At 44.8% G+C, this 12,114-nt stretch overlaps 1 protein-coding gene across 1 annotated transcript in view; it reads right to left on the reverse strand.

Moving 5' to 3' along the window:
* The window catches only part of TEX2 (testis expressed 2), a 75,530-nt gene that overhangs the window by 35,139 nt on the left and 28,277 nt on the right, over nucleotides 1-12,114 (reverse strand). The window contains 3 exon segments of the mRNA XM_043584993.1: nucleotides 3,780-4,027; nucleotides 5,280-5,619; nucleotides 6,720-6,920. Of these exon segments, the coding sequence (XP_043440928.1) occupies nucleotides 3,780-4,027; nucleotides 5,280-5,619; nucleotides 6,720-6,920 (789 nt within the window).

The raw sequence follows: 12,114 nt of genomic DNA on the forward strand, positions 1-12,114 counted from the left end.
TAATACCTCACAAAAATACATGTGCATTTACCTTCTGATGTGGCAACCTCACTTCTAAGATTTTATTTTAGAGATACACCCCCAACAACACAAAAACACACATGCACAAACTATTCACTGCATCACTGTTTGTCATTGCAAAATACTGGAAACAACCTCTACGCCCCTATAAAAGAGAGAATGTCTATATACTGTGAAACATTTTTACAATGGAGTAAGTACTTTGCAGCTGTTTAAAAACAAGAGGAGAGAGAGACATCTATGAACTGATGTGGAGTGATTTCCAGAATGTACTGGTAAGTGAAAAAAGTAAGGTACAAAATAGTATCCATAATATGCTACCATTTGACTAAGACAGAAGGGGCAATAAAGCCAGAAAGGATAAACTAGACACTAAGGAGATTGGCTTACGTCAGGGATGGAGGAATGGAAGATACCGGATGGGGGAGATGGCCCTTTTCTGAGTGTAGGTCTTTGCACAGCTTTGATCTCTGGAACCATGTTAATGTTTCACACGCACACAAAATTAAAAAAAAAAAAAAAATTAAAAATGGAGGGAAAAGGTCCTTGGTTGCTCAAACTGCAAAATTAATAAGAAGTAAAACTGGTTAAGAACTACTTCCCCTGACTTAATTCAAGGAAAGCATGAAAAGAAATAAAAGTAGTACAGGAAGCTATAGCAGATCTTCCTTCCCCCAAATGGCACAATGGTATTTCCCAACCCACACGCTCTTCCAAGAACTTGCTACTTCTTCAGCAAGAAGTAGAATCTATACCCCCATCCTTGAACCTGGGAAGGTACACTGTCTGCTCTAAAAGAACATGATGGAAGTGATGTTATTTTACTTCCACGACTAGGTCATAAAAGGTGGCTCTTTCTCTAGAAAGACTTGCCCTCAGAACCCAGTCACCAGGCCACACGGAGAAGTGAGCTCCCAGCCAACTACCAGCATCTGTGTGCCAGCCGTGGGAGTGAGGCCTCCACTCTCTGGATGCCTCAGCTCCTCTGGCCCCCAGTCCGGCCTCCTCAGCTGACACTGTATGGAGCAGAGAGAAGCCTTCACTGACAAGCCTACTCAAAGTACAAGTCGGTAAGAAAAATGAGTAACTGTTATGCACGTTAGGCCGCCACACGCTTCAGGCAGGCCAAGTGGATGCTGGAGGCCGGCACCAGGCCTCATAGGCCTTCTTCAAAAGGACAGTCGTCCCGTTCACACGGTTCTGCCTCTCTGGTTTCCCAGCCCACGCAGACTGGAGTCACTGCATTAAGGGTGGGGGTGGGAGATGGGGAAGCACTCAAGGAAAAGCAGCTAGAAGGATGCACTGGACAAACAGCAGCCAAATGGCAATGGAGATGAACGGCTGCAGGATCCGCACCAGGATGGCTCCGACGGGGTGAGAGGCCTCTGACCTCAGCAGGCCTGCATGACGACAAGCTCGGATTTGTTTGTTGTTAAGTTCTTCAATTATCAAGATTAAATCGTCCCTGCCTGCTCTGCCTAAGGGGGCCAGGAAATGCAATGTGGCTTTTAAAGATTTTCATCATACTTAGAAGACGAAAAACATGTTTTGACACTTAAAGAGGTAAATACCAAGTACTCAGAAAGGAGGTCTGCAGTAGAGAATCCCCCAGGGGCAGCGATGGTGGGTTGAGGGGCTGGGCTATGCGCCATCAGGGCCCCCCAGCCCCTCCTGGGGCTTCCACAGACCCCAGTGGGGACATGATACAACAAGCACATGTAAGAAACACTGAGGAAACAATGTTCTAAAACATGTTTGCTTTGTTTTGTTTTTGAGAAAGAGAGAGAGAGAGAGCGCGCGCGCTCACATGTGTGAATGCAGGCGGGGGGTGGGAGGCAGATGGGGAAGGGTGGAGAGAGAGAATCCCAAGCAGGCTTGTGTCAGTGTAGAGCCCGACGTGGGGCTTGATCTAGCTCGCGACCATGAGACCACGACCTGAGATGAAATCAAGGGTCAGATGCTTAACCGACTGGGCCACCCAGGCCCGTGTTTTTGTTTTTGTTTTAAATTTAAGGAACTCTTTCAAAAGGAAAGAATTTTATTACATAATTTTCTTACATTAGTATGAATACAATTATCTTCCTGATTTCCCTGAGTCTGATGGAGGCCAGACAGCTGATAACCCAGGGAGAAAAGGGATTTGGGGTAGTGGGATTCGCTGGTGGTAAACAGGACATCCCTAGAATCGTTTTGTATTACCCAACCCCGGCCTAGAGGAAGGTCAACTTCCCACTTTAGCTGGTAACTTAGGTCAGAGGGCAGAGGCAGTGGGTGAGAGGCCGGCAGAGGCATATGGTCTGTTTTTGGCTGACAGAGTCAGCTGAGTGAGGGTTCAGGGGCCTCTTCCACACTGAAGGCGATCAGTGAAATGAATGAAAACCCGTGACTGGCTAACAGCGCAAAGAAGGCGGCACCAAGTGCTTCCTGTTAAGAACAGAAATACAGTCACTGTAAGAGGTCAAACACTGTAGCAAGCTACTGAACATGAGAAAAACAGGCTTTGTGCTCCACAGGCGGGAGGCGGTGCTTAGGGCCTGAGCGGAGTAGCGGCGGGAGGCCTCAGGTCCAGCACAGTTTCAGAATGGCCAGCAAAATGACAGTCGTGGCAGCTGAGGGCCTGGGAGCCCCCGGGCCAGGTTTTGTACATGCCGTCACTTAGCAACTGTGAAATTAAGCTACTCAACTGGGTGAGCCTGTTTCTCCATCTACAAAATGGGAGAGAAGAGCATCTAATCTGCAAGACTGTTTAAGGGATCACGGTAGTTCTATGGAAGTGCCTAAAGAATCTGGCACATGGCAGCTTATATTCCTTATCTTATCGCAGATGATCTTGAGTCAATGTCCAGCTTGTTACACTGTGGGAGTAATGTGCGTGGGAAATCTTCAAAAGCACTGGAAATAGCTCGAAAGCACTGGAAATAGCTAAGGAGTCTGAGAATTTAAGAATATAAAGGTAACTGAGGAATGAGACCTCTATTACTCACGAGCCTGAGGACGTCCCCACTGATTGCCCAGTTGCTCAGGTCAAAGGTTAGGAGTGATCTTTGGCCCATCCGGTTCTCTCACGCCCCAGCCCTAATTCATCAGCACATCCAGCCAGCTGCCCTCCATCCACGTCTCCCAACTCAGTGGTTTTCCCCTCCGCGGCCCCACTCCCCACAGCCCGCTCTCAGCCCCTCACCCGCTCTCCACGAACAGCCGCTTCTAACCTTAAATAGATCAACATTACTCCCTGCTTAAAAACCTCCCAGTGCGTCCCGCCCTCCTCAGAACTGATCCCACGAGGCCCCGCCTGTCACCACACTGGCCTCATCGCAGTTTCATGAATACGCCAACCACCTGCCGGCCCCCGGGCCTCGGCCTCAGCACTCGCTGGCCTCTCCCCTGGAATGCCACTCCCACACAGATCCCATGATTCAGTTCCTCACTTTGGTCAGGTCTCTGCCCAAATGTCACCTCCTCAAGGAGGCCCTCCTTGACCACTGCTCTAAAAAAGCTATCTGGTCATTTTCCATCTTCCCGTACTTGGCTTTCCCTTCATTCTTGCCACCGCCAGGTGTTTGTTACTTGCTGTCTTCCCGACCAACTGAAGCACCAGCCACCTGAAGGGACAAGGCCCTTATCCGTCTTGTTCACTCCCATGTCCCCAGTGCCTACAGCTGGGCTTAGTACACAAGAAGTGCTCAGAGTGCTTACGTAGGTAGAAATGAGTTTGAGCAGAAAAGCAGAAAAGCCACGGCCCAGGCAGCCAGCTTTACCTTCTTCCCAGCCGTGGGGCTGCTCTCCGCGCTCTGCACGGGGCTCCTCTGGGGGCTTCGGTTTTCTTGGGGGACACACCTGGCCATGTACACGCTGTAGTCCAGAAGCATCTTCTGCCGCACACTGCCCACCAGCTCCTTCTGCTTCGGCTGGGACATGACCTCCTCCACACTGCCTTTGCTGCTGCTGCGGCTGTGGGTCAGGTGCCCCGAGGGGCTGTTGTGTCTGCTATGTGAGGGCAAAACCCCTGCAGCAAAGAAGTGATGGCTGTTAATTCACAGAAAGAAAAGTGATTGCAGAGGAAACGGAACACAGAACATCGAACAACTATCACCACTGGGTTGAGCTGAAAACCAGCCAATAATGCTAACAAATGATTGTTTAAAAAAATACACGGTTTCATTTCCTAGCCTGAAAAATACCTTCCACTCTAATAATAGATAATGTTTTAGAACAGTTTTTAGTCTTCTCCAAGATAATTCAGAAGACCTGAAAGCCATGAAGTCCATCTGGTAAGTCCCTTTCTCTTTTTTTTCCCCCCTGGCAATCACTTAGGGTCAAATACGGAACTGACATACCCCCTGGGACAAATGGAAAGTGGGCAGAAAGCTAAGTGCTCACCCACGGCTTGGGGCAATTCTAGACCTACCATCTTTCATTCAACAAAGGTTTTCATCAAGCACTTTCTCTGGATCAATTCCACATTAAAAGAAGAATGAGACATAATCCCTGACCTTGAATTTGGGCACCCAGGCAAAGAAATCACAGCTCTCTATAATAACCATCGTAACTGAAGCCCAACTGAAGGACTTTCAGGGCAGAAAGATGGGGGTGACTACCTCTGCACAAGAGAGCCCCAGGGCTGACTTTCACAGGTAGTGTCCTCCAGGCTGCCTCTTAAAGAAGTAGTTGGCATTTTCCTGGTGCAGGTGGGGGAAGAGCATTCCAGTTAAAGGGAACAGCATATGCAAAAAGGAAGGACAGGGTCCTGTAGGTCTAGAGAACGCCGAGAGGTTCAGCGAAGGTCCAAGTGGGGTCCATGGGGCAGAGGGACAGGTCCTCGGTACAAATGTGAGTCGGGAGGCCAGAGGACTCTGCATTTCTATGGTGATCTCAGGCGTGGCGGACCATGTCCAGGTTTGGGAGCCTAAGAGCACTAGCTTGAAACTGCCCTGACTCACCTGCCTCCTTGTCACATCTAAGGTTCTCCTGTGTTTCTTTTCTCAGAGGAGTCACAGTATATAAAAATAAATATAATCCTAAGGAACCAGGAAAGGCAAAACCCCATACATCTGCAAGTCATTCCATCCCCGGTTAAATGATTTGGTGCAAAGGGTTGCAGAGATCAGCCTAAAAGGTAAATGATTCATGAGAACACTCCTTAGACAACCATCAGTTCAGGGTGGGCTTCCTTCCTACCTACCTGGGAATCTCTCTCAGAATCTGTTCTCCTTCAGACTCTTTAAACATACGTAAGCATTTAGCACACATGTTATTACCTGGTTTACTTCCAGAGACTCCAGGCGGCTTCTTGATTTCCGACTTCAGTTTCGATGCCAGAATAAATCGCCTAAACCACTCCTCTTTCTCTCGGCCAGTTCTCCCAAAGAGATACAGTATCTGATCTCGCTGGCCTGATCTCGTTCCCTCCTGAGGATGGGGTGGCTTCTTAGGGTCCTCGCCTCCCAGCTCTCTCTCAGCTGGTGGCTTTTCTTCAGAAGTCTCTTTATCAGTCTGGGCCTTAGACATAAAGTCGTCTTGTCGACCAAGCTCGATACAAATGGGGTACTTTTTATTCCAAATTCGTTTTCGAGCCAAACTTTTAGGTACAAGATAAATCTAGAGTGAAAGGGAAATGATGATTTACACACAAAATTAAGAATTGGCCACACTGTGCATTAATATTATGCAGAACATGATGCAAACTTCATAGCCTTTTGGACTAAAATGAATGCGACATAATTACTACCCTGTCTACAAAACGACTATAAAAACTGGGATAAATTTGGGGCGCCTGGCTGGCTCAGTTGTTGAGAGCGTGTGACTCTTGATCTAGGGGGTGTGGGTTCGAGCCCCACCCACGGTGGGTGCAGGGATTGCTAAAAAACAAAATCTTTAAAAAAAGAAACTGGGATAAATGTTTAGAAGTGACCTGCTATTCCTCAAACTCCTTCAGAAGCAGATGTTTAAGAATTCGGGAAGCGTTAACAGGTATCTGTAATTTTTAGGTAACAGTGGCACATAAAGTATTGAGTAGATCATCATCAACTAAGTTTGACTATTGACTGAATTTAATGATCCTGGGCCAACCTTACACCGGAAAAAAACAAATGAATTTATCCACCTAGATCTAGATGGTAGCTCAAGTTTATTAGCCTCAAGAGTGAATTTATACAAAAACTATTTTAAATACTTCCGCATTGGGGTAAACTTCAAGATCTCTCACATGAGTTATAACAACAGAGAACCTATAGCTTTTTGGAATAACAAATGATTTACCTTTCTCAAAAACAGAAGCATATAACCCTTATCAAAATGTAGTTATTTTACATGCCCATAATTTCCACATTTACAGTCGTTATTACCCTAAACCACTAACATAGCTTTTTGTTTGACGGAAAAAAATAACCCTTAAAACAGATGAGTGTGCTATGCCTTTGTTCCTCAAAGTGTGGTCTGCTGACCAGCAGCAAGAGTATCACCTGGGAGCTCACATAAATGCAGATTCTCAGGACCCATTCAGAGTTGCTGAAATAGAATCTGCATTTAAAAAGATGCTTGGCTGATCTGCATGAAAGGCACCATCCTAAATTATACTAATACTTTAAACACACACACACACACACACACACCCTTTTTGAGGGGAAAAAAGGCAGTAAAGCAACCAAGATTCCAAATGCTTTTCTTTCATTTGCGTTTCCCATACTAGCTGGGCTCACCTTGCTGTCTGAAAGGTCGTAGATTTTCTGGCTGATGTAGGTAACCTCTGGCTTTGTTTCATTGTAGCTTGCCCTCCTGGATATATTTTTATTGGGTTTTGAAAGTCTTAAGGTCCCACCCTCAAGTCGAACAAAGACTGAATGGGTCAAAGTCGCGTGGTAAGTTTCTGGATCATAGTTGTAAATCTCATTCATCCATCCCTGATGAAGAAAAACTTCCATTAGTAAAATTAGAGTACAAATCTGATTGGCTATGAAAACGAAGACCACTGAGGTATTCGGGACACTGAAACCAAACCTAACTATGACGCCAGTGTCAATTCATTGGTGACCAGAGGTTGCTAAGACAAGTACTCAGCTTGAAGGATAATTAGGGTGGAGGCATAATTTAGTATGTTTCTGACAACTAAAAATCTGGATTTGGGGGAGAATGATAATGTCCATTTCTCTAAATAGAAGGTTCTTTTCTCTTTTCTCTTTTCTTTTCTTTCTTTTTTAAAGCTAACAAGCAAATCAGGAAACTCAAAAGTGTTATTCATGTAAACAGAACAAGTCTCTCCGCCTGACCTCCTCTGGGGGTGAATAATCCCATCCAGTCTGGCTGTCTTAAATTAGCCAAACTCATTCTCTTCTCAGGTCACCTGCAAACCATCTTTAGAATGTCACAGATCATATTAACTCATGCTACCATTCCAGGACTGAGAGAACACCTACCGCTCCATTTCTGGCTTGCTGAAATCACACAGTAAGGCAGATGATCAGGAATTAGGCACTGAATATTATAGATATGATCAACAGTATTTCAAAATCCAAACACATATAAAAACTTCAATGAGTAAAATTGTGCCCCAGGTCTCCCCTCAATAACATAAATGTACTTATACACTGATCTTCAAAAACAGCACACACATTAAAGTGTATGGACAATACACAAAAGCCTAACACACCATAAAATTATGCTAAAGCTCCTTCTCATAGCTGTGATCAATATTCATCATCTAATACTCTACCTGCCCCACAGTACTTTTTCAGATGATACAGTGTCCCAGATCTCCTTAAAAGAAGTTCTCAGGGCACCTGGGTGGCTCAGTCGTTAAGTGCCCGACTTCAGCTCAGGTCATGATCTCCTGGTCCATGAGTTTGAGCCCCGCGTCCGGCTCTGTGCTGACAGCTCAGAGCCTGGAGCCTGCTTCAGATTCTGTGTCTCCCTCTCTCTCTCTGCCCCTCCACTGCTCATGTTCTGTCTCTCTCAAAGATAAACATTAAAAAAAAAAAAAAAGAAAAGAAATTCTCTAGGGAACTTTAATTGATTATCTCCCACTCCCTTCACTTTATAAATGTTTCTGGAACAAGCAGAGAGGTACTAAATATCACACTGCAGTTGGGATTGCCATCCTTTTCAAAGAATGGCCATTTCCGTGGTGAGTACTTGAGTCTCACACTGAAGTCTTGACCTGAGAGCCTCTGCAAATGCAGAATCCTCAGAATTCTCTGTTATTCAATTATCCATTCATCAAAACATGCACTGTCTCCCTATGTGCCAAGTAATTTGTCAAGAGCTGATACAAAGACTTTAAAAAGGACAGGAGTTTTGACCCAAGGCTGCTCCCAAATCAGCAGAGAACTGGGTCTTCATTTCACCATGTTACCACCCTGCTGGGGTAACCATAAAAACGTCGTCACAAAAAGTACGCTGAATGTAAGTTAAAAACAAACAACCTTCGTCGTGGGGTATATATGCAAAATTTATGAGCCAATTATATAGTTTTATAGATCTCAGTAGGGTGTTTTGTTTTTTTGTTTTTGTTTTTTGCATGCGTTAGGAGTATCTCTTCCTCCTCCTAATGTGTCACTGCATCTATTAAAAATGTTGAATAAGCAAGCAATGGCCACAGGAAGAGGGTGTATTCTAGGTGTTGCAATGATCAGAGCAATGAAATGAAAAAGGGGACAGGCGACATACAGCACAATGGGGCTTGAAGCAGACTGTACTGTTAAGAGTATCAGTTTGGGTAGTTTTATTTTGTTAAGTGTAGAACTAAGTACATTTTTTGATTCATAGTGTTTTGTGTGTTTTTCCTTAGTCTGTTATAATGGTGAAGTACGTTCATCGATTGCTGAGTGTTGAACCAATCTTGCATTCTCAGGAAAATTATGTATTGGTCATGATGTGAAGTTGGATTATACCAGCTCGCGAGAGCGAATTCTACACATCTCTCCCTGACTCCACGGTCAGTGACCTCACGTTGTTAGCTTACAATTAGCCATGGTGGGAGTTTATACCCTGGAGATCAGTAAACAGGATGAAGAGCGTTTCCCCTCGTCCCAGAGAGCCAGCTTACCAGCATACCACTATTATTATCCTTTTTATACACTGCAGAATTTGGCTTACTAATATTTTGTTCAATTGTCCCTCTAAGTTCATAAAGGAAAGTGGTCTATAGTTTTCTTGCAATATCTTTCAATATTAGCTAGCCTCATAAAAGGAGTTGGGAAGTACTCCTTCTCCTATTTTCTGGAAGAGTTTGCGTAAAATATTTCGTCCTTAAAGGTTTAGTCAATTTGCCAAGGAAGCCATCTGAACCTGGAGTTAGGGTTAGGGTTAGGGTTTGGGTTTTCTTCATTGAAAGGTTTTAAACTATGAATTCAATTTCTTTAACTGCTACTGGACTATTCACGCTATCTATTTCTTCTTGAGTGAGCTTTGGTAGTTTGATAGTTTGTGTCTTATGAGGAATTTCATAGAAGTTGTCCAACTTCCGGGTATAATGTTGTTTGTAATATTTCCCTATTATGCTTTTGTCTGTAGAGTCTAGTGATATCCTCTCTTTCAATCCTAATATTGGTAATTTGTACTTCTAAAACAAGCATTTAATGCTATTAATTTCCCTCTAAGCACTGTGCCAGCTGCAATTTTTGATAGGCACTTTCAATTTCATTTGGTTAAAATATTTTTTATTTTCCCTTATGACTATATTTGGACCAACAAGCTAATTAGAAGTATGCTGTTTAACTTCCAAATATTTGGGAATCTTCCAGATTATCTTTCTGTTATTGGTTTTTAGTTTTTAATTCCATGATGGTCAGAGAACATGCTTTGCCTAATTTCAGTTCTTTTAAATATGTTGTTGTTGTTTTTTTTTGATGTTAATTTATTTATTTTGAGAGAGAGAGAGAGAGAGAGAGAGAGCGCGCGCGCGCGCATGAATGGGGGAGGGGCAGAGGGAGGGGGAGAGAATCCTAAACAGGCTCCGAGCCCAGCACCAGAGCCCGATGCAGGGCTCAAACCCACAAACTGTGAGATCATGACCTGAGCCGAAATCAAGAGTCAGACACCCAACTGACTGAGCCACCCAGGCATCCCTAAATTTGTTAAGTTTTTATGACCCAGAATATGGTCTATCTGGTGAATGTTCATATATACTATAAAAAATATGCATTTTCTAGAAATATATTTGTCTTTTTAAACAACGTTTATCTAAAAGGTTTCAAACAACATTTTCACTGAAGATCTCCTGCATGCAAGCCACCATTTTCTTTTTATTTCAATTTGGTTGCAGAAAACACTTTCTTACATAAATAGGCTTACTAGGCCAAAGTTCTAAAGGCAAATAGATTAATAAAGGACACTTTCTTACATAAATAGGCTTACTAGGCCTAAAGTTCTAAAGGCAAATAGATTAATAAAGGACACTTTCTTACATAAATAGGCTTACTAGGCCTAAAGTTCTAAAGGCGAATAGATTAATAAAGGACTTGAAGCAGATCCGATTTTTCTGGGCTATGTCAGAGCCATGCTGAAAGGCCACGTTGTAGTTACTTGCAGAGCTACTAAAACCAAGAAGAATCCATGGAGGGAGGGATGGAAGGGCTGGCGCTTAAGACTTTCTTAGGGTCAGGGAATGATAATGAGATTAAAAGAGCAGCCTGCTATCGGTGTCATCTATGAGCTTGAATTATTTCATTCTGAGCACACATCTACCTAGAAGAGAGGCTACCTGAGGATACACAGCATGTGTGATACCCTCTGCGGGCACCTGCATCTGGTTAACGAGAGCAATCATTTCCACAGGGCTTCAGGGATTGGCTTCTAGCCACAAAGCCATGCTCTCAATCCAGCAGCCTGAGCTCCTTCCCAAGCCAGAGAGCCAGCCCTCCGGAGTTCTTGCTGGGGGCAGCCCGCATCCCCCCAACGTGGCCGTGGCTCTGAGACGACATGTGGTTGTCCTCTGCTGACTGCTCTGACAGGTAACAGGCCACCCTCCGCCACTTGCCAAACTGTAGAAATACTAGAACAACCTGATTTAAAGGCATGTGGAAGAGGGGCGCCTGGGTGGCGGTGGTGCAGTCGGTTAAGCGTCCGACTTCAGCCAGGTCACGATCTCGCGGTCCGTGGGTTCGAGCCCCGCGTCGGGCTCTGGGCTGATGGCTCAGAGCCTGGAGCCTGTTTCCGATTCTGTGTCTCCCTCTCTCTCTGCCCCTCCCCCGTTCATGCTCTGTCTCTCTCTGTCCCAAAAATAAATAAAAAACGTTGAAAAAATAAATAAATAAAGGCATGTGGAAGAGAAAAGAGAGTTTTAAGTCATACACAGTACAAAAAGAAAATCGTACGCCTGCCCCACTGGAAGACACAGCAGTGAGAGGCAGGGGGAGGCCTGGGAAGACAATCTAGGAGATGCCTTTCCTTGGGAAAGGTCCAAGGGGCTCCAAGCTCCCTTCCCCTGGCTCAGGGCTTGCTTGGCCCTCCTTCTCCCTATCTGCTCTTTCAGAACCACCAGTGGCTGCGCTCCAAACACAAAGGCTCCCATGGCTCCTCCTTCCCTTTTATCTTCACATTGCCTTCTTCCCACACTACCATTTTCTTTTCTTCATGTTACGGAGTTACAAGAGGCTAAAGCCCATACCTGCCAACAAACAAATACAACCCATGAGTCAGGATTTCAACTGCACGGTTCGAATTTGATGGTCTGTGGTGGACCATCGTTGGTTAGCTTAAGTGAGGCCTGACCCTTGATCATACTTGATTACAGGACAGACTGCTGGTCCAAACACACGCCCTGAAGCCCTCCCACAAACATGAGCAGAACATGAGTCTGACACACCTGTGTTCCAATCCTGGCCTCACCACTTGCTGACTGCCAAGTTGGATGATGCTTACCCTGTTTTCTCCCCAGCGAGAGCGTCTAACATGGCTTACTTCCCAGCTTCATGCCTCCCCCGTCCCCACCTCACCCTCTGCTCCAGCTGTAATCAACTTCTCCATGCTAACAGCACTTTGCTGAAGTACAGTTTGCATATATAAGTAAAAAGAATAAATCTTACACATAAGATTTTAAGATATTAATATTAATATTTGTAAGAATAGCTGACATTTGAGCTCATACTATGATCCAGG

Source organism: Prionailurus bengalensis, chromosome E1, assembly GCF_016509475.1.
Source record: "Prionailurus bengalensis isolate Pbe53 chromosome E1, Fcat_Pben_1.1_paternal_pri, whole genome shotgun sequence".
In the NCBI taxonomy this organism is placed as follows: Eukaryota; Metazoa; Chordata; class Mammalia; order Carnivora; family Felidae; genus Prionailurus; species Prionailurus bengalensis.